This window comes from Scleropages formosus, chromosome 17, assembly GCF_900964775.1.
Source record: "Scleropages formosus chromosome 17, fSclFor1.1, whole genome shotgun sequence".
NCBI lineage: Eukaryota > Metazoa > Chordata > Actinopteri > Osteoglossiformes > Osteoglossidae > Scleropages > Scleropages formosus.
The window spans coordinates 24,813,732-24,839,461 of record NC_041822.1 but is presented as its reverse complement, the minus strand read 5'-3'; the positions used below and the strand labels follow the sequence as shown (position 1 = coordinate 24,839,461).

Below are 25,730 nucleotides of genomic sequence, written 5' to 3'. Positions count from 1 at the left end.
CAAGCGGGACTCGAACCCCAGACCCACCGGAGAGCAGGACTGTGGTTCAACCCACTGCGCCACCGCACCCCTCCCCAAACTACTAAGTAGATAAAAATAAAAACACACACACACATTATCAGAACCGCTTGTCCCTGCAGGGTCGCGGGGAACCGGAGCCTACCCGGTAACACAGCGCAAGGCCGGAGGGGAAGGGGACACACCCGGGACAGGAGGCCAGTCCGTCGCAAGGCACCCCAAGCGGGACTCGAACCCCAGACCCACCGGAGAGCAGGAATACAAATCAATTTTAAAAATTCAGTGACGAATACGAGTCAATAAAAAGTCGATAATACAGATGCCCCTCTTTATTTGCTGGTAAAGCGCTGTAAAAGTCTTGGATATAGCTGTAAAAAGTAAAAAAAAAAAAAAAAAAAAAAAAAAAAAAAAACCCTAACTGACTTTTATTGCAACAATTTTATAAACTCTGAGATAAATTAAAAGTAAAGCGAATTTAAAATGATTGGAAAGGAAAAAAATGTTGTTTCCGCATCCAGCTGAGTGCCAGTTGTCGACCGATTTGTCGCATAAACATTTAATGTGCAGCAGCCGTCAGGAAGCCCACGCGCAAAGTGTAGACACTGTGCCAGTGAGTTGCGTGACTGCGGTTCCTTTCCCTCCTCTTCTGTCTGGGTGGCTTTTCCACGGCCGCGGGGGCAGCGTGTCCTCCGCCGCAGCCCCTCTGCCGCAGGAAGCCTGCTGGCTACGGCTAAATCTGGCACCGGCCCGCTCTTCATCTCCTCATCCCCCCCCGAGCCCGGAACTTTCTGCCCCGGGGAGCTCACAATTTTTACGCGATGTCAGTTAGAGTTACTTCCCTATGGCTGTACCTGGCAATCGAACCCAACCCGTGGAGGGACCGGGGTAGAACCCAGCGGCCGAGCGGGATGACAAACACCGTAACCGTAGAAAAAGGTGCGTTTTGCCCAGTCGCGTCAGCTGAAGGAGACGGGAGGATCGTTCTTTGTGAGTAACCTCACGAGCGTCACCCTGAACCGGTGAGATAATTGAGAAGATGCTGCACACAAAACCCCTGTGAGATGTGCTCAGGTGAGTCACTTCACACTCCAGCAGTGAGGCTCATCATCGCTGGTGAGACGACGTCTCTTACAGTAAACTGCTGTAGGGTTTAGATGATGTCAGCATCACCGCGGAAACTCATCTTCTCACCATGCAGAGCTGGTTTCATCTGGCTGGGACTTCAAAGATGAGTTACTTACGTTTATTTATTTATCAGAAACTTTTCTCCAAAGTGACTTCCAGCGAACTCTATGTCGTGTTATCAGCCCACACACCTTATTCACCACAGTAACTTACACTGGGTTACTCATCCATACATCAGTGGAACACACACACTCTCTCTCTCTGTCACTCACACACTATGGGGAACCTGAACAGCACGTCTTTGGAGTGTGGGAGGAAACCAGAGCACCCGAAAACTTCCACTGTTAGATACACTACTTGCAATGGGTCACTCATCCATACATCAGTGGAACACACACACACACACACACACACACACACACACACACACACACACACACACACACACACTATGGGGAAACCTGAGCAGCATGTCTTTGGACTGTGGGAGGAAATCAGAGCACCCGGAAGAAACCCACACAGACACGGGGAGAACGTGCAAACTCCACACAGACTGAGTCAGGATCGAACCCACGTCCTGTCGCACCACCTAGGGGCTGTGACGCAGCAGCGCTACTCGCTGTAGCGCCGTGCCACCCGCTTGTTTTGTGCTGAAATGCGTTGGACTTTTGAGAAGCGCCGAGTGGCTCTTTGCTGTATTAGCAGCGTAGCGGTGCCGGCGTTTGCCCCTCGTCCCGACCGCTGAGGTTGGACCCAGTTGTGTGTGAACAAGCGCACATAAGGGCAGATGTAGATAAGGAGAATGAGAGCTAATGGATCAGCTGAGGGCCAACGGCACAGTGAGCAGCAGCCACGCGTCACTCGAGCTATAAATGAAACAAAGTGCAACACACTCAATGAGCAATACAAGCGTATCAGAAAACAAGAGCGGAAAGAGGCGGTAAAAATGCTGCGCTAACAAGGTCCTCGGAGCTTTCTGACGCGGGTGCAATAGGCCGTTTGATCTCGGCGAGCCCACGAGGGACGGGGCACGGATGACATGTTCGCGCTCCTCTCTGCTCCGTGCCGCCTTTAATGACTGTGGGACACGTGCGGTTACTACGGTTTCCACGGTGTCCCCCCGAGCCATTTGTTAGCGGCTACCATGACGCTGCGGAGCAGGGTGGCATTTATGGCCCCTTCCCGTGCTGTCTGTGGCCACCGGGACAGAACTGTCAGAGTGCGGGATGAAGGACGACGTCGGGGAGCCGTGCGCCGCGAACGCTGTCGTCCCGACGCCGCCGCTCCGCAGGCCCTTCCCGGGTCTCATCTCCAAACGGCCGCGGGCCCCGAGGCTTCGCTCCGATGTCCTCGTCGATTTCGCCACCAACCGGGACCTGTGGAATGGCTGAAAAATTGATGGCGGGTCACTCGAGGTCACTTTGTTGTCGAACGCCTGCCCTGCGTGTTGCTGAAGCGGTTGCCGCGACAACCGCGGTGCTTTTACAGAACAGCAGTCAAACAAACGTGAGAATGTGGCAGGGGCAGTGATCCAGCAGAGCTCCAGTCGGAGCTTGAAACGATTCCGGTGACACATTTGGATTGTAGTAATAATTAGCATCTACTCTGCCTCCTGTTTCCTTTATTGATTTATTTGGGCGTCATGGTGCCACAGTGAGTAGTGCTGCTGTCTCACAGCGCCTGGGTGTTTGCAAGAGGACATGGGTTCGATCCCTACTCAGTCTGTATGGAGTTTGCATGTTCTCCCTGTGTCTGCATGGGTTTTCTCTGGGTGCTCTGGTTTCCTCCCACACTCCAAAGACATGCTGTTCAGGTTCACCCAGAGAGAGTGTGTGTGTTCCACTGATGTATGGATGAGTGACCCATTGTAAGTAGTGTATCTAGCAGTGTAAGTCACCGTGGTGAATAAGGTGTGTGGGAATAAGGTGTAACACTACATAGTATCCATTGTAAGCTGTTTTGGACAAAAGTGTGTAATATTTCTTATTTTTTCTGACTCCCTCATCTAAGGTGCTTTGCAATGTGAGGTTTGTACACGCGGCTGTAGGTGCTCCTCGATTTACAACGTGCGACTTACGACGAGCCGGACTTACAACAACCGCCCCCGATAGCTTTATTAATTTATTCTTCGGTCCTCTGAGCGACCCTAACGCCTAGCGGCGACCGCCCCCCCCCACTATACGACGATGCCGGCTGACCGCGCTGCCACCGTGTTCCCTGTCGTTTGGCTCTTGGCCGGTGTTTGTGTCTCTCAATGTTTGTGTTTTGCTGACGTGAGTTCCCATTTGTGATCCCCTTGTTGCTTTTTACTTGAAATGGCTTGTGAGCTAAAAAGTGAGTGTTCTAGTGGTGGAAGACAGTAGATGTAGAAATAAAAGTTAAAATAACGGTGCAGCATGAAAATGTCATCCTGTACTTTATTTTGCTATATTTGTATTATTTCAGAGGGGGTGCGGTGGCGCAGTGGGTTGGACCGGGTCCTGCTCTCTAGCGGGTCTGGGGTTCGAGTCCTGCTTGGGGTGTTCTGCGACGGACTGGCGTCCCGTCCTGGGTGTGTCCCCCTCCCCTCCCCTTCTGGCCATATGCCCTGTGTTACCGGGTAGGCTCCGGTTCCCCGTGACCCCGTATGGGACAAGCGGTTCAGAAAATGTGTGTGTATTATTTCAACATGAATAATGTGTGAAATTACTGAAAAAATATAACACAGACCTATTGTACGATGCAGCATTCGTGTGTGTTAATTGTTTATATATCCTCATGGTTTATGTAATACGGTATAACGGGGTTTGGGACTTACGGCGAGGTTGTCGGCACGGAACCTCGGCTGCTGCAGTAGGAGTGGGGGTTGAAACCCAGGTGCTCCCAGTTGCGAGGTGACATCAGTAAGCACAGCGCCACACGTTCGTTGTTGTCTTGTCACCTCTTTAGTGACGAGTCGCTGCGAGTCACTTTAACTCTACATATCGAAGCACGTCCACAGAAAGACAGCGAAGTGGTTTTGATGTCCAGGCTGTGTCCACTCTTCCGCGGAGAGGATGTCCCGCAGATCTGCTTCATTTCACTCTGCACAACGGCCACTGCTGGCCTCGTGGTTTGGCAGCAGTTGCTGATGTGTCAGCAACCAGATTCCACTTCACGTCTGGGCTGCTGACTTTCCCGTTATTGACAAAGATGCATGCATAAGCTGTGAGATTTTGTGCACCGCGAATGGGGCGTTGATCCCTTGCAGCACCGGCGCCGATCATGTCTCAAAGTTATATCAGGTGGTGGGCTGGACAGTAGCACAGCAAGTGGTGCTGCTGTCTCACAGCACCTGGGTGGTGCAAGAGGACATGGGTTCAATCCCTGTGACTCAGTCTGGAGCGGAGTTTGCATGTTGTCTGCGTGGGTGTCCTCCGGGTGCTCTGGTTTCCTCCCACATTCCAAAGACTTGCTGTTTAGGTTCCCCCACAGTGTGTGTGTGTGTGTGTGTGTTCCACTGATGTATGGATGAGTGACCCAGTGTAAGTAGTGTATCTAGCTGTGTAAGTCACCACGGTGAATAAGGTGGTAACACTGGTAACACTACATAGAGTTCATTGGAAGTCAATTTTGAGGAAAGTGTCTGATAAAGAAATAAATGTAAATTCATCATAGCTTTATACAAAGTTGTCAACCGAAAAACCTAAATTGCTATTCAATCGAGTGACGTTTGTTTATTTATTGCGATGAAGTGGTTGGATTTGCAAACAAACTGAGTTACAAACAGACTTCTGGGCCCAAAAGCATTTGTAAGCTGAGCAACCGGTGAAAGACCATCAGCGGGTGAGGAGGAGAAGGTGGAGGAACGGCTCTGAGGTGATCGGTGAGCGAGGAGACGGAGGACCACCGACAGGTCATGGGAAACGGGTGAGGGGACACAGACGCATTGAAAGACCGCCGTTGCGCGCCGAGGGCTGCGGTTAATGAGGAGCGGAGGAGTTCAGCTGGAGGTCGGCAAGATCACAAAGACGTATTTCGTGTCGACGCCAGCGCTCTGCAATAGGCTCTGATAATGAGAGGGAGCTGCTGGTGACGAGTGGGAGATGACCGTTCTCACTCCTGCTGGGGGGGGGGGGCGCTTACAGCCTGGCCACAGCGGGCGCGGTCGTACCTTCAAACTACCTGCCGAGCCGCCGGGTTAAAGGAACCCTTTTGTGTTGGGAGAACGTGAACGATAGCGGTAGCGAGGACGTTAGCAGCAGTGCCTTCACCTTTCTGGAAAGTTCCCTGGGTATTTTTAGGGAAAGGTCTATATCTGTGGAGATCTGGACCGAAAGAGCAGCAATTCGGGCAGGAGACAGTGATGAAAACAATTCTGGATGTAAGGGCCCGTCTCCCATTGCACAGCGCACCGGTAGGGCTACGGCTCATTGCCCACTGGCTGGGTTCCCAGCCCGCTTTGCTGTAGCCTGTGCGGGGAGGAACCTGGGGGCCCTCAGGACAGGCTTGCAGGACTCCATGAGCCCCTGGAGCTATTTTGGAAGTACAGCTCCCTATAATTTGGGCAGGGTTGCAGAGAGCATTCTGAAACAGGCCCCGCCTCCTGGGACGAGAGCATCGTGGCACCACACAAAGGGCCCAAGAGAAGATACGCTTTCCTCCTCTGACTAAATGTTTGTATTCTTCATAACCGTGCATCATCGGTGTTCTTACGTGTCATGTCCGGGGTAATGGGTAGCACAGTGGGTCGGGTTAGGAGTTAGGGTTAGGGATAGGAGTTAGGACACAATAGAGCACCTTCCATTTACCCTGTTATGTAGCTTCCTGAATATACACTAACAAGGTTATTAGTTCTGTGCTTTGTAAATAAAAGATGCGTAAAGATATTTTGTCCTTTGCTTCAAGCTGCACACTGACGCTGCTAACCGTGCCAGTAGTTCAGAACATTAAAAAGCTTCATTCGAATTAAAGTTACTCAGTGCTTAAGTATTTCTTTGTAAATTTCAGGATGAAACGTTGATCGAACTTTGGTTGTGCTTTGACTGAGGTTCTTACCGTGCACTAAAAAATACCCTGCGATATAAATGGGTAAATCGGTGTAAGTCACTTTGGAGGAAGTGGTCAGTTAAATACTCTTTGCACTATTGTACTGTGTGGCTTCGATTTGGAGGGGCGCTGCATGAAAAATTAAAAAAAACTGAATTGAAAATGAAATTGAGATGCATCAGAGCTTCTTCTCATCCTGCCTGCCGCTGGAAACGAGGTAGTCGATCTGCCGATCGGCTCTGCTATGGTACCTTTGGACGAGGTACCGGACCTCGGTTTCTCTCTTAAATTACCCAGCTGTATAAAACATGCACAATTTTGCATATTGCTTTGGACGAAAGATCCCTAAAATGTTTGGGTGTCTTCAGGTGAGTAAGGGTATTCAAAGTAGTGCCAGTACCATACTCCACTCTTGTCATTTTCAGTCTTAATACTGAAAATCCAAAAACCGGTGCAGTATTACTATAGTAATATTGTACACCAGTACTGCTCTGCCCTCTGGTCTCCCCAGCAGTGTGTGTGTGTGTGTGTGTGTGTGTGTGTGTGTGTGTGGATCTGTCCCCTCCATCTTTCCCGATGGCCAGGTGGCGGTTTCGTCATGGTCCCCTGAGAATTTGCAGGGCAGTGTGGTCAACCATGATTGACCGTGGTGAAAACTGAGTAGTCTGTTTAATGGGTGGGGAAAAAACTGTGTTTAGTCCTGTTGAAAAAGTTCAAAATATTAACATACAGTGGTTTAAAAAATCTATTTTAATAATCACAAATTATTACTTGCAGTGATTCACCCGTTGATCTCACTATCAGTAAGTACTTGTAAGGTGCAGGGTAACAGAAGAGGTCCAGAGTCTATTCCGGAAGCACAGGGCGCCGCAGCGGTCAGTTACACATTGATACGGAATGGTCCTCAATCCGTGGTCCTCAGTCAATCATTTCGAAGCGTAGCTGTAATTGTGTGCTTTTCCCGTCCATAAACCAATTCTCCCCAAGTTCAGCACTGTACGGACGAGAAAAAGAAATCCGTAATGGCTGTTCTGCTCTTTGCGGTCCTCTTGTCATGTGGGGGGGCAGATCTGCTGGATCGGCAATAAACCGTTTAATGAGCGATTTTTCTCCACAGCCAGAGAGGAAATGATGTCATGTGCTCTTCTTCTTCTTCTTTTTCCCACATTTGCTTTGGTATCGCAGCCATGGGAACCACATCTTCTTGGACCCTTGGTGACCTTCGCCCCAGTCGAACAGATCTGTCTGCCTGTTGTCTTGGAAACTTTAAAAAGGAAAAGACAAAAGGGAAGCCTTTTATACATGGCTTTTACATGACCTTCTTACCTACCAAGGCTACACCACGGTGCCCGGGGGGGGGCAGTTGCTGACACATGGTAACCAGTGGTTTATTTTTCTCCCATTTCCTCAGCCAGGGAATGTTGTTTTCCTCTCCTCAGTTGCCAGATGGTTTATCTCAGTGGAAATCATTAGCAAACAGCCTTCGGTGATTATTGTCTCTTTCCTTTGTCATTTCATTTCCATTAACGTCACTGTATGTCCTCAGAAGTTCAGCACCCGGTGATGCTCTCTTGAGAGGAATGCAGTGGCACCTCCCCAGTTCTTCAGCTTTGCTGAGCTCAATAGCGGCCTTTATTTACTGGAGCACAGGACAGGAGTGTGATTCGTGGGAAAGGAAAAACAGCAGGCAAACGTGGCAGAAACTCCAACTCTAACTCCACAAGTGCAGGGTCTCGTTGCTCTCCGTCTCTCGCCATCTCAGTGACCACCCACTGGAAAACAAGGGTCCAGATAGGAAAAATGGGAGCTATGACAAGCAGACATTTGCCTACTGGAACTAGGTGGATAAGTCAGGGAGGCATGGTAACCAGGTGCAGTTATTAGCATTGGTGTTGGTGCCCCCCCTTGCATGCCACAAGTGCTTTACAGAAATTATTTGATTTGACACACACACACACGTTTTCTGAAGCCGCTTGTCCTAAGCGGGGTCACGGTGAGCCGGAGCCTAACCCCGCAACACAGGATGTAAGGCTGGAGGGGGAGGGGACACACCCAGGGCGGGACGCCAGTCCATCGCAAGGCACCCCAAGCAAGACTCGAACCCCAGACCCACCAGAGAGCAGGACCCAGCCAAACCCACTGCACCACCTTCTGATTTGATTTGATTTGATTTGATTTGTTGGTTGGTTTGCTTTCAAGCGTGCAGTGGAGAACATTTGGCTGGTTGTGGTTTGGTTCTTTATAAGGGTTGCAATCTAACTAAAACCATTTTGCATGACCCAGATGCTTTAAAAATTTGATTTGCAATTACTTAAATTGAATTGAATTGAACTGAATTGCGGGGGGGTGCGGTGGTGCAGTGGGTTGGACCGGGTCCTGCTCTCCGGTGGGTCTGGGGTTCGAGTCCCGCTTGGGGTGCCTTGCGACAGACTGGCATCCTGTCCTGGGTGTGTCCCCTCCCCCTCTGGCCTTACGCCGTGTGTTGCCGGGTAGGCTCCGGTCCCCCGTGACCCCGTATGGGACAAGCGGTTCTGAAAATGTGTGTGTGTGTGTGTGTGTGTGTGAATTGCGGGGGGGTGCGGTGGTGCAGTGGTGCAGTGGGTTGGACCGGGTCCTGCTCTCCGGTGGGTCTGGGGTTCGAGTCCCGCTTGGGGTGCCTTGCGACAGACTGGCATCCTGTCCTGGGTGTGTCCCCTCCCCCTTTGGCCTTACGCCCTGTGTTGCCGGGTAGGCTCCGGTTCCCCGCGACCCCGTATGGGACAAGCGGTTCAGAAAATGTGTGTGTGTGTGTGTGTGTGTGTGAACTGAATTGATGGCAGATCCGGTGGTTTTAACTGCGCGGTTGAGAGCACTTTGCTGGTTCAGGTTGGGTTCTTGACATCTATTTCAGTCTAACCAGAACTGATGATATTCCGAGACCTCGGCTGGTCGTCCTAGCTCTCTCCTGCGCCCCAGCAAGTAGACGGTGTGTTTGTGAAAGACATCTGCGGACATCGAGAGGTTCGCAGACCACAGTAGACGTGAGGTTGGGGACTGGACACCCAGGGAGACACCCAATGATGTGACGCATGGCCAGGAGATCGGGAATACCGAGCTACCGTAGCGCTCGCAATGAGTATCGCTCCGGGCGCACGGTCCGCGTCCACCAGTAGGGGTCAGTGTGCAGAGCCGCTCTGGATGGGAACAGGCGAAACATGGGTTTTCTGCTTTTTTCAGACTCTGCATCTCATTGCAGTCTGTCGAAATGCAACAAAGGCCTCACCTAAGCAGTTCTAGGAAAACAGCAACTGCTTTGTTCTACTTGCAATACCGCAGGAGAAAACAAAATGCTTATTTTGGATGAAAGGAAAAATTCGTTGTATGAATAATAAATCAAGTCGGGCGCATTTCTAAGCACATTTATTGCAAGCGGGCCGTCAGCGCGAGACTTTTATCGCGACTTTAATAGTATTTCTGTGATTCCAGACTTTGAAAGCGGCACGTCTGCATTTACGTGTTCCTCCGCATTTTATAGATTTGTTGTTTGCTCTACACATTTTTTTTTTTAATGCTCAAAGTGACATTGAATTGCAGCACAAGCGATATCCTCTTTTTTCATCTTCGATACCCGACAGAGTGTTGCGACCTTCTATCTATGCACAGCGAACTGCATGCAGGAATTTTCTGGGACATGAGACATGCAGAAAAAGTGCATTTGTCACAATGGACAATGAGGCCTTAGACGAGCTCCACAGAGACGCTTCGCTCGCTCTGTGTGTGTGTGTATGGATGGAAGCACACCGCCGTGTTCCTGCAGGCAGAGCGGTACATCATGCATGGCTTGAAAATAAGTTAAGTTCCGTGCATTTGAACATCATGAGTTGTGACAGCAAGTTGTCCCGGAGGACCCCTGCTGTTGTACCTTAGAGCGAAGCGCCTGAGTTATTGCCACTGTTAACCTTTATTTGTCTCTCTCTTTTGTGACAGTGTTAGGTAATCAACTTTACACTGATTTACTCTTTTATACACCACGGTATTCTCACCATATCATTTGAGAGAAAGTAGCTCGATCGAGGGAACTGCAGCAGGGCGGAACCTTCCGGGTGCGAGGCAGCGGCTCCGGTCACTACGCCCCCTGCCGGAAGTGTACAGCTTCGCATCCAGCAGGGATTGTTCTAGTCAATATATTCATGACCTCCGCCGCGACGACGGGACGCGAGTGTAAGACGCAACGCGGGCCGAGGGAAGAGCGACAGAGCGACTCTCCCCACAGCGGAACATCACGTTGCACAGAAGCACTCATAACAATAATAGAATTTCTTATTGTCTTCATTATAACACCATTTACATGAATAACGGTTTTCCGGTGCTCGGTACGTCACCATCTTTTTTAGCTCCCATCTGTCTCATGAGTCCACACACACACACACACACACACACACGCACGCACGCTCAGAGGATGATAACAGGAAAGGCAAACTGATCTCCACCTCTGATCAGGAAGCGGAAGGGCCTGTTTCCTGTCGTACCCGAGCCGAGCCCCGAGAACCAGGAAGACGCGCGCGGGTCTTGCAGCGCGCGGACGGATCGACACCCGGCGCGGTGCGCGTGCGGTCCGTCTCCTTCCGCGAGGAGGATGACAGGAGCTCTCGCGCTCCTGCTGGGCCCCCTGAGAGTGCAGAATCGGTGTGTGTGTGGGCCTTTGTGCGTGAGTGAGCGTGCGTGTGAATTTGTGTGTAATCATTGTTCAGAGAGCGTGTTGGTGCATGGCTGCGTGAGCGTGTACATCTGTTCGCTCTTTGGGTTTGTGTGTTGCGAGTAAGAGCGTTAGGCTCGTACTTATACGGCAGGGAAGTTTTTACCGTTTCAATTCAGGAGAAGTACCTGGATGCAGGGCACCGCAGCAGCGGGTGGGTTTCGAACCCGAGTTTTCTAACTGCAGGGTGACGACTCAAACCGCGACGCCACCTAGTGCCCTCGAACGCGCACAATTCATCCATGCGTGGGACGGCCGGACCCCCGGCCCCCATAGTCGTCCGAGCCTCCGCCTTGCAGTCAGGGCTCGGACCCCCGCTCCCACTGTAGTACCTTGATTAAAATACTTACCCTGATGTGATACAGGAAAAATTGCCCTGCTGTGTGAAACAGGTAAATCGGAAACGGATTGTCACTGTAAGTCCCTTTGGAAGAAAGTGTCAGCTAAATGAATCAGTGATAGTGTGTGTGTCTGCGTGTGTGTGTGTGTCCTCCTGTTGGTGCGTCACAAAGAATCTGCGTTCGCCTCCTGCCTGCAAACAAGAGCTTCGTTCGCCTTTTCACTGAAAACGGCGCCAAAAATATGAGCGAACGCTGCTGTGCGAGGGGAACTCGTGAGAAAGGCAGATGGATTCATTAAAAGGAAGCGGTGCCTTCAGGGTACGAGCCTCGTCCCAATAACGTACCGTGCGTCGCTCTCTCGCTCCCTCCCGTCGCTCGGCGCACAAAAAACCAACAGGGCGGAGGGCTCGTCGCACACGGTCAAATCCCAGGGACCCCACACCCCCTATGTGAAGCATTAACCGTTGCGGGAAGATTCTGGAACCCATCCCTCAGCCCTTCTTCGGAGATGTAAATAATTAGTCATTATGATACTAAGTATGCGCTGAAAATAATCATCGGCACTTTTTCACGTGCTTAACAACAAGTCTGTTTGCTTCCAGGCACAATATGAACAGAGAGGAATGCGCTGGAATTCCGCTGAGTGCGGAGCCGCCTTTCCCGGGGACCCCCAGCAGGGACCCGGGGACGAGAAGGTGGCCGCCGTGCCCTTCGGCGAGGCACTTGAACGCCCCTGAATTATTTATGTAAAATAACCGAGCTTTACAAATGGGCAGGAGATTAAAATTCATTATTGTTGTCACTTCTGCATGAAAACGACTTGCTTAGCGACCGAAGAAACACATAATGTGATGTACGAGGGCGATGGGATCCCTCTAGGGGGGTCATAACTGGAGCGGCTCGGGGGATGGGCAGTCTTAGAAATTATTGATTGGAGAGCAGGAACAGGCAGCGCAGCGGTCAGAGCTGCCCTCCTTGCACTTAAAGGACCTGGGTTCGACTCCCACCTGCCGTAGTGCCCTTGATCAACGTACTTACCCTGAACTGATACAGTAAAAATTACCCTGTTGTGTAAACAGGTACTACCCAAGGTATTACTCTTGATGAAGGGTGCTACAGTAGGAGGTGGGATTTGACCCTACAACCTCTGCATTCTTAGATGGGGGGACTAACCAGGATGCTCCCCCGCTGTAGGATGTAGATGAGGGTGTTTCAGGGGCTTGGACCCACATCATGGCCTCATCCGTCACTGGCCTTGATGAGCAGGGAATAGTACGCCGGTATGTTCTGGGAACAATATGCGAGGCAAGGAGGGAAGTGAGGTCACATCTGAAGGTGCAATTTTATTACTTCCTCCCGACAACACAGTGATGTAACGGTGTCCTGGGAAGGTCACTGCTCCCTGTGCTCCATGTCAGCATGAGGATGAGGGGAGAACCTGTCCTGGGGGGGGATGCGGTCTGGTAGTTGGAGGTTTGAATCCCACCTCTGCTTTTTAGGACCCTGATTTCATAGAGTAAAAGTTACTGTGCTGTATAAATAGATAAATCAGTGTAAGTTACTTCTGAGAAAAGGAGCTAAAGAGACATTTGCTTTAAGGTCAAATGTTTTGCTTGCGGGGGGCACGGTGGCGCAGTGGGTTGGACCGGGTCCTGCTCTCCGGTGGGTCTGGGGTTCGAGTCCCTCTTGGGGTGCCTTGCAATGGATTGGTGACCCGTCCTGGGTGTGTCCCCTCCCCCTCCAGCCTTCTGCCCCGAGTTGCCGGGTTAGGCTCCGGTTCCCCGCGACCCCGTATGGGACAAGCGGTTCAGAAAGTGTGTGTGTGTGTGTGTGTGTGTTTTGCTTGCAACAGGTGCACTTAGTTTTGCGGTTTGTCGGCATTTCTTTCCATGTGGGGGCGGGGCCTTAATGTGGCAGAAAGCTCTCACAGCACCATGGCTGTGGGTTCGAGTCTGACTCAGTCTGCGTGGAGTTGTCATGTTCTCTCCGTGTTTGTGTGGTTTTCCTCCAGGTGCTCTGGTTTCCTCCTATAGTCCAAAGACGTGTGTGTGTGTGTGTGTGTGTGTGTGTGTGTGTGTGTGTGTGTGTGTGTGTGTGTGTAAAAGCATGAGTGCATGACTGACCTGTGACGGACTGCCATTCAGGGTTTACCCTACATCACGCCCTATGCTTCCAGGATAGGCTCTGAACCACCGTGACCTTCTATTGTACCAGCGGCAAGTGATGGATGGAAAGATGTTTCCAGACCCCTCTGTTGTCCTTCTACTTGTTTTTCTCAGAATCTTCTAGATGCATAGATTTTTCCCAGGGTTAGAACACATACTGGCTCTTTGGACACAGTTATTGATCCTCCTGGTTGGACATCAGAATCAGGAAGCAGGGGTGAGGTTTGGCTGTGTGTGTGTGTTGGGGGGGCGTCAGGGGTGTGTGACAGAAGGTCTCTGAGGGAGTAAAAGCAGCTCAAATCGGTTCAGTTCGCTGACTCTCCAAACAAGATGAATTATCGACCACTGGCTGAACAGCTGGGCTCAAGTGTAAAATATAATAACTTCTTCAGCAACCCTTGTCCAGAGTCCCGGGTTCAACTGGGGCTGCTGCTCCTTGGTTCCGGAATTATGCCTTTGGACTGTGGTAAGCAACCAGAGCACAGGAACACGAAGAGAGCATGCAAACTCCAGACACGCTGAGCTTGTATTCGAACCCGCATCCAAACACATAACGCAGGAGCTGCAAGGCACCAGCGCTACCTGCTGCACCACCTTGCGTCCCCACCGTGTCTCCTTCTGCATGATTCGCTTGGTCTGAAAGGGTCGAGCAGGAGAGCTACAGTCGCCCCGCTGGCCGGGAGAAGGAGCTGGGAGCGTTGGTCGCAGGTGGACTCTGACCGTGGTTCTGGGTGCAAAAAACGCAACACGTGGCGGTTCGAGGATGGAGGAGCTGATATGTTACCCCGAAGGGCGTGGGTTCGAGTGCTGTGATCAGATCCGCTGCTGTGTTGTGTCCTGCAGGCTCAAATGTTGGCTTTCCATGGTTCAGGCGCCTTGTTCTGGGCTCTGAACGTGACCGAGTCCGGAGGGGCGCCCTCTTCGTTTCTGGTGCCGCTGGTCAAAGAGAAGGTTCTCATCTGCACTCTGTGAGACACGAAAACCCATCTCTGCTGCTGCGATTCTTTGGATCTCGGCCCCCGGCAGCCGATCCTGCTGCTTATTTTATCAGGCTGTTCACACTCGGTCGGATCCTCCCTTCCCGCCGGTCGGACGCTGAGGTGTTGCTGCGGCGCCCCTATTGGTCAACACCGCTGTTCCCCGTCTCCGAGTCGCCCCCCAGCCCCTCGCCGGGCCGACGGAAGGGTTCGCAGCGAAAGGCCCCCGTGTGAACCACTTGCAGTGTACAGCAGGGGGCGAAGTGGTTGGAGCCACTGTCTTTGGACTCAGAAGGAGCCGGGTTTGAATCCCCATACCCTTGATCGAGGTACTTACCCTGAACCGATACAGTACAAATGACCCAGCTGTGTAAAAGGGTAAATCGGTGTACGAAGCGTCGGGTACAAACTTAACTGAGAAAAGTTCCGGATAAACGAATAATTAATAACAATACAACAGGGCAGTGTGATGGCACCGCGGTTACAACCTCTGCTTTGCAATTTAAGGACCTGCGTTCAGATCACATCTTGCTGCAGTAACTTTGATCGTGGTACTTACCCTTGGCTGATAGAGTAAAAATTACCCAGTTGTTTCAATGACCTCTGGTTACAACTCTGTTTGCACACAATTACCCAGGATGACATCTTGACAAAGTGCTAATGGATATGGGTTATGAGGTCGAACCCGTGCACCATAGGATCTGCCGGTCTCCCAGGGGGTCGGCCCTCCGGCAACCCCCCCCCCCCCCCCGCTCGCTGCACGCGCTCTCGGAGGCAGCGGAGCCCATTGAAGCGCTAGTGTTTGTGGGGGGAGGGGCGGCTTCTCTCTGTAACCACAGAGCGCAGGTGCGCCGTGGGGGGCGGGCGCGGTAACCATGAGAACGGAAATCCCCGTAGAGCGCCTCCTCGTCGCCCACGCGCCGACAACCTCGGCCTTATCGGAGCGGGCGAGGGGAGATCTCGCGGCGCAGCCCTCGGGGGGCCGAGGCGCAGCGCAAGAGTCTTCCGCTCCCCCCAGCGTGGCGTCACCATGCTTTCGTTCGCTCTCCCGCTCTTTTCCCCCAGTTTGGGTGACACTCACAGACGTGGCACCTGAGGGGTGAAACGAGGGCAGGATCCAGTGAGCTGTGCATGAGGAGGAAAGCGCCGGCGTGAACTTGAATTTACTTACGTGACCCTTCTACACAAAGCAGCTTATAGCAGTTTAGGTGTTTATACAGCGAGGTATTTTTTACTGTGTCATATCAGGGTAGAGGGTTTGAACCAACAACCTCCACATTCCAACCCAACAGCCTCACTCACTACTCCATGGCATGTTCTTCTGGTCATAGTGACCCTTAATTTTGACATATTGTTCATTTTTCTGACACTTTTCTCCAAAGTAACTTATACTGCTTAAGTACTTACATTGATTTACTCATGTACTATAGGGTAATTTTACCAGTCATTTCAGGTTATATTCCTTGTAAGTGTATTACAGCAGGAGCAGGGATTCGAACCTGGGTCCTTGAGGTCCAAAGGTGGCAGTTCTAACTACGACTGTTATTGGTCAGCTTACAGTTTGGCTATGCTGCACTACATTGTAGTACTAACAGTGATTTACCATATGTACCGCAGGGTAATTTTTACTGTGTGAATTCAGGGTAAGCGCATAAGTACTATACAGTACTGCTGCAGAAACAGGGATTTGAACCTGCATCCTTCAAGCCATTGGCAGCAGCTCTAACCGCTTCCCCACATGTGCGTGGGTTCGGTGCCCCTGTGCCAGGGAGTCCCGCACGCCGTCCACGTCCCCACGCTCACCGGGGTAAACACCTGTGCACCTCTCAGTTAGGTCCGTTGCGGCCCGCCGTCTCTAGCAGCGCCCCCGGCGGGGTCATCAATGAGGAGGGGGTCCCAACGGGACCGAACCCTTCACCGGAAAGAGAGTGTAGCTCGTGGTTTGACGTAATGCGGAGTCGACGAGAGCAACTTTCTGTTCGACACTTTCTCACCGGTCAAGCCGGCCTGTGACGCGCTGGACGCTGCGCGGTCCGAGTCTCTTCTCGGCGTCCTCCCCGTCCTGCATCTGAGGTCACGTGAGGACGCAGCTTCACGTCTCTCGCCGACCTTTCTGTGGACAGCGGGGCGTCACAGCCGCACGTGAGCCCTCTCCTCCCCCCACGATGGGGGGTAATGGCGGCTCTGGGCACGAGCACATGCGCGGGTGGGGGGGGGCTACCCGCAGGCCAACAGGGGCTCGGTCCCGTGCCGCTCGTGAGCTCCTCTGCGAGCGTCCAATCAGGGCGAAGGTGCGGTGGTCTTGCGGGGCTGCATCAGGTGGCGACACCGGGGGGGGCACCGCTGCGGCACCGTGGTCCGCGGAGCGGAAGCGACGGCTCGTGACATCAGCCCGGGCGGGGGAGGGAAGGTGACGCGTTTGGCAGCCTTAGAGCACCTTGGCGCAGGGCAGCCGTGACAATGAAATCTGGGGGGGGGGGGGGGGGTGTTCTTCAGATGGGGGGGCAGGGGGCTGCAAGTGTGTGTCCCTCACCGTTGCTGCATTCCCTAACAGATAGAGTAATAAATCTGTTAACGGCTCCTCTCACCAGCCCCCTACTCCCCCCCCCACCCCCACCCCCACCCCCAGCCCCATCCGACCTGCCTCTCCTCGGCACTGCAGCAGTGGACTCGGTCCCGGGCTCGGGTGCGGTGGGGGGATGTGCTGCAGTACGCCCGCTGAGCCTTCCTGAGGAAGACGTTGCATTTTCTTTTCTTTCACTTTTTTTTTTTTTTTTCAAACTTGGCAGCACCCCCCCCCACCCCCACCACCCCCACCCCCCGCCTCGTACCCTCCCGGCCGCCCCGGCAGTCTCAGCCTCCCTCTGTTGTTCGCTCGTGACGGCGGAGCGCGCTCCTCTGTTCCTTTTTTTGGGTTGCGGTTCTTTGGAGGAAGTGCGCGGGAGCGAGAGCGTGAGAGAGTGAGAGCGCCTGGGTACGAGACCGTCCCTCGCTCAGCATCGCATCTGCTCATCAGCTCTCCCAACACACACACACACACGCGCACACGCTCACAACACCATGGCCAAGCTGTCGTACGTGTCACTACACTCAATCATGCTGGTGTGGTTAACTAGAGGGGGTGGACAAAATAATGGAAACACCTAGTAATATATTCATATCGAAGACCTAATGAGGAGGAGGAGGAGGGTCACTCTTTCACCTCCGGACCAGCTTCGGTCCCCCTCGGCATGCTGTCACGCAAGTCCAGGACTGTGTGTAGTGAGACGTTGCGCCATTCTTCCAGAAGAAAAGCCTCCGGTTCTAATCCTAACCCTAAAGAATGAAGGAAGTGAAACTCTACCCCATGCTCTGTGCTCCAGAACTTCCCCTAAAGGTTCAGTGATCTTCAGATGCGGTTACTGGGCAGGGTCAGCGAAGACCTGTGACTTCATCCTGGTGATTAGTAGGGCGGGCGTTTAGGGGCATTATCACCCTGGGATATGGGAACATCACGAGGGAACAGTGTTTGCAACGTAGGGTGCACCTGGTTCGGTTAAACTGTATATTTCTGCTAGTTGTCAGAGCTCGACACACACTGCTAACTGGCAATCAGCCTAATGTGAGTCACCTTCGCAGCTGTGTTTCCGATGGTGATTTAATTACTTCAACATTGAGCTCCTTTTTCACGTGGGATTTCAGTTATTTTGCTCTTATTCTGTTATCCCCCCATAGTTGTGACATATTCACAGGGGTTAAATCCAGGCCAGAGAGCTGAATCTCTGATTTCTCATTTCTGGTTTGTACACTAAGCAACATACAATCATTTGCCAATTTATATGGCAGGGTAATTTTTTATTATCAGTAAGGGGTAAGTACCTCAATAAAGCAGGAGCTGCAGTCTTAATTATATTATGGCTTTTACTGGGAGGGAGCTACAAAGTGCCAAGTGTTCAATGTGTGGAAATGGCGTATTTGCGCTTGTGATTGTGAGTTTCGCTTTTATGGTGTCTGAAAAACGCAAGAGATGCTCTTTCTGTTTACAAGCCACTTCCTTGAGTCTTAGGCCACGGCCTGTGTCTGGCGAGAGTGTCGTCAGCTCCGGGGGGTGACACGGGGAGGATTTAGGGTGTTCCCCACCGACAACCTGGCTCTCCATCCTCGCCCGGGGAGCCTTGGCCCCCCGTAGCCACTGGACTGAACCGTCACAGAAAAGCAATTGAGGACATGAATATTTTTAACAAAATTGGCTCGCGAGACAATTTAACATGTTGAGTCTGTTATAATATTGCCATACTACAGGGCCTTTTCCACATGTGGCGTTTGCTTGGCGCATCTATTAAATGACTGGATGCATTTAAAGGGGCACGGAGAAAAAGGACCTTCTCTTTCCTTGAGCAGCAGAAGGTGCTAGAAAACGGGTTCGATTCCTGGCCTGCTGTAAAGTTAGCTCATTCATTCCCGAGAAATCATTTGTAGGGTGAATTTTCATCAATCAGTGCCCTGTATTGGCACCCTTGGTAAAGATGAGCAAAAGGGGCTATAAAAGATGTTTTCATTGATCTTACGCTCTCTTTCTCTCTTACGTTACGAGAGAAATCTAACCTTTCACTGAGGTCAAATCGATCGGAGAAAAACCTCACAAAAAAATGAAACATTCTTCTCAAAAGAAACGCGTCACAGTTATCGGCACCTGTTACGTCCCCCTCGGGGCAACGAGGATCACCTGCGGCGGATCAGGGGACGGGCGCAGGAAAGGGACGTTCGGAGCACACGCAGACGCGGAACCTCGTTCAGCCTTCGACATCGCTCTACGTGCGTAATCGCTACCTTGTCTACCTCTCCCGTTTCACCCGTCCTCCCGTCTCCTCTCCCATCCTTCTCTCGACTCTACGGTTTCCTCGATCTCCTGCTTGTCTCTTTGATAATGGTTCTTGGATTCTGCCCTTAACGACGTTTGTACCTCGGCGACCTTTGGCTTGTTTTGTGACGACGGTTTCGGATTCCCCTAGTAAACTCCGTCGCTCTGCACTTGGGTCCGGCGGCTCCCTTCCGGTACGTCGACATGACAGCACCGCTAGAAATTCTCATGAGCGAAATCTAAACGTATATTTCCGTTCATATTGATCCCTTTAAAAGCGGGTGTGCATCTTTAGGACCTCTTAAATGGTGACCATGATGTCCTGTTTCACTGGGGTATAAATTTGAGGTAATAGATGGTTCGCGAAAGGGTGCAACCAGCAGCACCGACCTGCCGTTTGGGTCGCGGTAATTGGGGACATTAGCGGCCTCTTCCACACACCTGCTTAATTACCGCTAGGCTGCGATTCGGCAGCTCGCCGCTATGCTCATTAGTGCGGTACTTGCCGCCCGTGTTTGGAGGAGAGCGCGGAATTGTTTTTTAATAGGCTTACCGCTCGATGGGGACCGAGTGGTGTTAAAATGGCCTGTCAATCACCGAGGATCCGTCTGAGGAGCTCGGGTCGGCTCGTCGGTGCTGAACAATCGCTGCGGTTCCTGAGCGTTCTCGAGGGTTGCCGGGCGTGCGTCACCATTCCCAAATGTCGATGAGGGTTTCCAGGGGCTTCTGGGTGGACATGACCATTCCCGAATGCTCTTGTGTGTTCATATTGACCGGTGCTGTGATGGCCTTTGGATGGTATTTTCGCTGAGTCTCTCGCTTACTTTTTCGTCCGCTGCCTTCTACCATGGTCCGCCAAAAATATCTCCTTGGCAGAAAGGAGCAAGGGAAGTACGTCTGGAACTTACGGGCGACCGATACTTCGATGTGGCGCAGCAGAGCACAGCCGCGCCGTGCTGTACACACTGCTCCGTGGTGTGAACGTCGTCCGTCATCTCCCTCCGCCGCAGCCGCACACAGTAACCCCTCCTTCTGTTCCATCACTCCGAGTGTCCCTCACCGTTGCTGAATCTTTTGTCTGCCTATATTATATTGTTTTAGTTTATTATTTCATCTGAACATACATGAGTGTTTCCATGTGCTTCCAGTACTGCCTTCTGATTGGCCAGGCTATGTGAGCTGCGGCGGAGGAATTGTGGGATGACTTTATAATTTAAAAGTCGAGGTTGTGTGAGCACCACTTGTGGTCACTTCACCAAACGCCCGTCGTTCTCCAGCAAAATCGCTGCAGTGGGAATCGACCCGGGAGCGAGAGATTGTGTGGTCGCATGCAGTGTTTGTGTTGTGTTGCTATAGTAACCAGGAGGGTGGAGGCAGCTGAGGGGGGAGCTGGTGTGCCAGCCAAGTGTCAACAGGCCTGGAAGTGGAGGAGAAAGTTGTGGAGGCAGGCGAGGTCTCACAGGAAGAGCCCCCTCCCCGCCCAGCCCCACATCAGCCGCCTGTCTCTCGAACAGGAAGCTGGCCGCGTCACTCCGAGAAGGTCAGAACGTCAACTGGCCGTGAAGAGCAGCAGCAAAACCGTGTTAGTGGGAGCACCAGGTGGTGTAGGACCCAGGGTTCAAATCCCACCTCCAGCTGTGGAACCCTTGAGCAAAGTACTTGCCTTGAAAACCTCCAGTAAAGTTACCCCGCTGAACAGAGTAAGGTACCTTAATGCTGTAAGTCACTTTGGAGAGAACTGTCAGCTAAATGTATTAAAAAAAATTGAAGATCCTCCTCCTCCTCATACATTATATAACTGTGTATGAGAGACGGACGCCCCGTGTCTTTGAAATGTCACGACTTTGTTGGGGACGTTTTCTACGAAACAAAGTGTCCCTCCACACTGTAAATAGTTTCTATCTATTTGTTCCTTTCATCGGGCTCAGCCTGCTCACACACACCGATATGTGTGTTCACCTTGATTATTTCCCAGGCTGAAGTCTTGATCGGGGTCCCAAAGGGCCCAGCGCAGCCCTGCTGTTCCCCCGAGGCAGGCGGCGCGCAGACACTCTGACTGCTTCCTCCCCTCCTCTCGCCGGCCGCGTCAGAGACGGAGCGCGTCTGCTTGGCCGAACGCCTCGTGCGGCCGCTCGCGTGTTCCTCGTGACGGCGGCGCCCGCGCTTCCTGGCTCCCGCAACGAGGCGCGTGCGAGTGATTAAGGCAGCTAGGCGGGCGGAGGAAGGACCGGCACAGCAGCTCGCCACCGATCGATAAAGGCGCCCTCCCTTCTCAGGAGCCGGAGCATTAATCCGCCGTCGAACGAGGCGGCTCTCGTCCGGGTGCGCGTCGACGAGGGTCGAGAGAACGCGCAACGGCCGAGTGTGCCGAGCGCCGGTTCTTATGTCCGTTTCCCAGCATCCCGCGGGAGCTGCCTGCTTCTGTGCGGTTGGGGATATGAGCGCAACAGCCCCTGGGGGAGTGGAGCGAAGGTGACGCCGCCCGGCCTCCTGGCCTTCCCTGGTGAAATTACCCACAATGCAACGACACGGTCCGGCGACGCGACTGCGGCTGCCGCTCAAGGTCGCGCTTCTGCGTTCTGCTGACGCTCTTTGTTTCGGACCGAGCCGGAGCTCTGACCAGGGCTCCATTTGTTATTATTCGGTGAACCTGGGCGATCGCCTGGAGGAGCCGAAATGAGGGAGCGCCAAATTTTGCTAACATTACAATCGAAAAAAAAAAAAAGAAATTAAAAACTTTGCTTAGTAATAAACAGTTTTATAGGAAAAGAGAAGGAGATCCACATCCTCGTACATTATGTAATCGTGTATGAGAGACGAACGCCATCATGGTCTTTGAAAAGTCACAACTTTGTAGGGGACGTTTTCTACGAAACAAAGTGTCCTTCTACACTGTAAATAGTTTATATCTATTTGCTCCCTTAACCAGCTTCGGCATTTAAAATACATTTAATTTTCTCTGTTTTCAGTGTAAATGTGCATTTTGTGTTATCATAAATCACTGCATAAAATAACTCATAAATTCTAATTTAATTTTCCCTCCAAAGTCAGTATTTATATATACATATGTCAAAAATATTTTTTTCTATATATACCGTATGCATGTGTTGCTTTATTAATTTAGACATAAATTAATCATCCGCTCTGCCAACCATGTATCCGTCCCTTAGGGGTGGGGGGCAGTTTCTCTACAAATAATTGGCCTTTCTAATACAGCCGCCTTGTGCACTTTTAATTATTTTTGGTTATAGCGCATTTTTAATGTATTTGCTTGACTTTTGGCTCATATCATAAGGGTGCCTACGATATGCTTTCCCTCAGTATTTTAGAGAAAGCTCACCATATATACGTGGCTCTCCCACCAAGTCACACTGGACAGCTGAAACACGATGCTCTGTTTTACAGTGTACTTTTTAGATGACTTTTGTTTACGAGCTCCAGTAAAGTTGTTTATGTACTCTGTTTTACTTGAGCGTTGCGATATTGATGTATTTTATTGTAGGACCGACACATGGAATATTAAGTGACATTCTAATGATCTGAAATTTATTCAATTCCTTGGTAAGAGATTATTCTGCAACTGCAGGATTTGTTTTTGTGTGTCTAACATGATACATGAGAGTCCTCTTTATTCCATCAAGTTATGGATCCAAAAGCAATTCTGTAGAGCAGCAGCAGGGAGGTGAAGGGGGCGCACGGCGACGCTGCCGCCCCACCAGCTCCACCTTTCCGCCCTGCGTCCTTTTTATTTTTTCTTCACCTTTTCGCACTTCATTCTCACTTCGCTGCGTTCCCCGGGCCCGTTGCGACCGAACGCCTCGGAAGGTGATATAAAGGTTCATAAATCAATAAGTGACCATTTTTCCCAGGTTATTAAGCAATGCAACTGCTCTTGAAGGAGCGTGTGCAAAGCATGATTAAGTGAATGCTTCGTGCACAATAATAATAACCCGCCGTGAATGTGCACCCTTTATTAACATTTGCCAATACAGTGCAAGAATCCTTATTTTAATGCACCAGCAGAGCAAATTTAATTAAGTTCAATAAGGTATTAAGGACAAATAATCCTTGGGTATGAAAGGTGGCAGTTTTAATTGGTTTTATTCATATTTTGTGTAGGTGCTCAGTCATGTGAGGGGTCTGCGGAGGACTTGTTTTCAGCGGAATCGATTTCGGCGACAAGATAGATGATGTTAGCAGCTGCGTAAATGTAAATTTCTTTCTGTCGCAATATGTCTGAACTTTATAGGGCGACTGGGAAAATATCATTTGAACCCGGATTCTGGTCATACAACAATCCGGCACATTCCGCGTTAACCGTTTTTTTTTTTTTTTTTTTTTCTTTCCAGTGCAGAGTGAGCAACGTGGCATGTTGAGCCACAAATAGCCAACTAGGACCAAGCAAGGAAGGGTTTTTGGATTTATTTCTAATGTTTCTGAGAAGGTGCCCAGACCCCACCCCCAGTCATGTGGAACCATGTCCTCCGTATGGTGCATTCATAGTCAGCATTTTGGCCTGTACAGTTTGGGTGGCACACTTAAAAATGTGTCCTCTAGGGAGGACTAAAATGAGTGGCTGAGTGTCTGGAGGATAAACGATACCCTGACTCTCCCCGCCCCCCACAGGCACCATGCGGCCGGTGCAGCGGAAATTCTACGAGCCGTCGTCGGCACCGGGAAAGGGCGTCGTGTGGGAGTGGGAGAACGACAACGGCTCGTGGACGCCCTACGACATGGAGATCTGCGTGACCATCCAGAACGCCTACGAGAAGCAGCACCCGTGGCTGGACCTCTCCTCCCTGGGCTTCTGCTACCTCATCAACTTCAACAGCATGGCGCAGACCAACCGGCAGACCCAGCGGCGGCGGCGGCTACGGCGGCGCATGGACCTCGCCTACCCGCTCACGATGGGTTCCATCCCCAAGTCGCAGTCGTGGCCGGTGGGCGCCAGCTCGGGGCAGCCCTGCTCCTGCCAGCAGTGCATCCTGGTCCACAGCACGCGCGCCGCCTCCAACGCCATCTTGGCCTCGCAGCGCCGCAAGGTCTACGGGGGGCCCCTCGGCGCCGTGCGACAGAGCAACACGTTCGCCGGAGCGCCCCTGCTGTCCGTGGGCTCCGCCGCGTCGGCCGCAGCCGCGGGCAGCAACAACTGCAACGTGGGCGGAGGGGCCGGGGGCGCGGGGCAGGCCAAGGCTGAGCAAGGGGCGCCGCCCGCGTCCACCCACAACGGCCCGGCGGGGGGCTTTCCTCACTGCCCGCCCCCCCCCGCCCTGCCGTCCACTCACAGCCTCACGATCAACGGGCAGAACAACCTGAACCGGCCCGGCACTCAGCGCGTCTCCATGGGAACGGCCCGCGGCAGCATCCCGCCGGGGTAAGAGCACCAGCGCTTCTCGCAGCGTCCCGATTGGCGATGACTCAGCTCCGGGGCTTTTGATCCTGTGCTTGTTTCACGATCGTAGGCGCCACGGTAAATAACACCCTGGTGAAGGTAGAACTCAGGGGAGGGATGCCCGGTGAAACGGGCGGGATCAGACGGTGGGGAGCGGCGCGGGGGAGGACGAATCGGCGTCTGCGGGCCCGTCAGAAGCGGCGCCGGGGCCTCTCTTTGTTCTGCTGCTCAGTTTATTTACGCTGCACGTCCCGAGTCGAGTCCCCGGGCTGATGGCAGCAACACGCACGAGCGCGTGCACACACACACACAGACACATTCTGTCCCTACGCCCCTCTGGTTTATCCGTAGCTGTATCACTCGTCCCCGTGCCGCTCTCTTCCCGAGGTCTTAGAGCACCCCCTCTTTATGGGCTGATCAGTGGTTCTCTTGGGGGGGGTCTGCTGATGATCGTATGTAGGGTTCTACAGCGGTTAGCGTCCCTGCCTCTGAACTCACAGGTCCCGGGTTTGAATCCAATCTCCTCCTCCTCAATCAGTGCAGAAGTTGGGACGTGCAGCATTTACAGGAAAAACTTTTCTGTCACGTGGGCCTAAATATAAACACCTACTGTAAATGTTTCCCCTTTTGTTAGTCTGTGTAGGTTTTTCATTCGTCCAAGAGATTTTGCTATATTTTTTGCCATTTTGCAGTTGTGGACAGGTCTCGGGCTGGACCATTTCTCAGGCAGATTAGCAAGCCTTACTGGTAGGACACGTTTTGCCTTAATTCTGACGAATGCAATTAAAACACAAACACACAGACTAAAACCACTCGTCCCAAACGGAGTCGCAGCGGGCCGGAGCCTAACCCAGCAACACAGGGCGGGAGGCTGGAGGGGGAGGGGACGCACCCGGGAGGGGACGCACCCGGGACGGGACGCCAGTCCATCGCAGGGCACCCCAAGCGGGACTCGAACCCCAGACCCGCCAGAGAGCAGGACCCACACAAACCCGCTGCCCCACTGCAACCCCTGTAATTAAAATGGAAAAAAAATTGAATAATTTAATATATTTTTTTAATCTGAGTAATGAAGGCAATTAAGCAACCAACAGAGCTGATTCACATTTGTCTTACGCTTTTCTCCAAAA

General features: G+C 52.0%; 1 protein-coding gene across 3 annotated transcripts in view; it reads left to right on the top strand.

The window, feature by feature from the left end:
• Positions 1-25,730, top strand: part of dtx1 (deltex 1, E3 ubiquitin ligase) — a 51,659-nt gene that overhangs the window by 5,987 nt on the left and 19,942 nt on the right. For all 3 annotated transcript variants that reach the window (XM_029259741.1, XM_029259740.1, XM_029259739.1), the window contains one exon: positions 23,835-24,582. In XM_029259741.1, coding sequence (XP_029115574.1) covers positions 23,840-24,582 — 743 coding nt within the window. In that variant the 5' untranslated portion in view covers positions 23,835-23,839. The remainder of the gene's footprint in view (positions 1-23,834; positions 24,583-25,730) is intronic.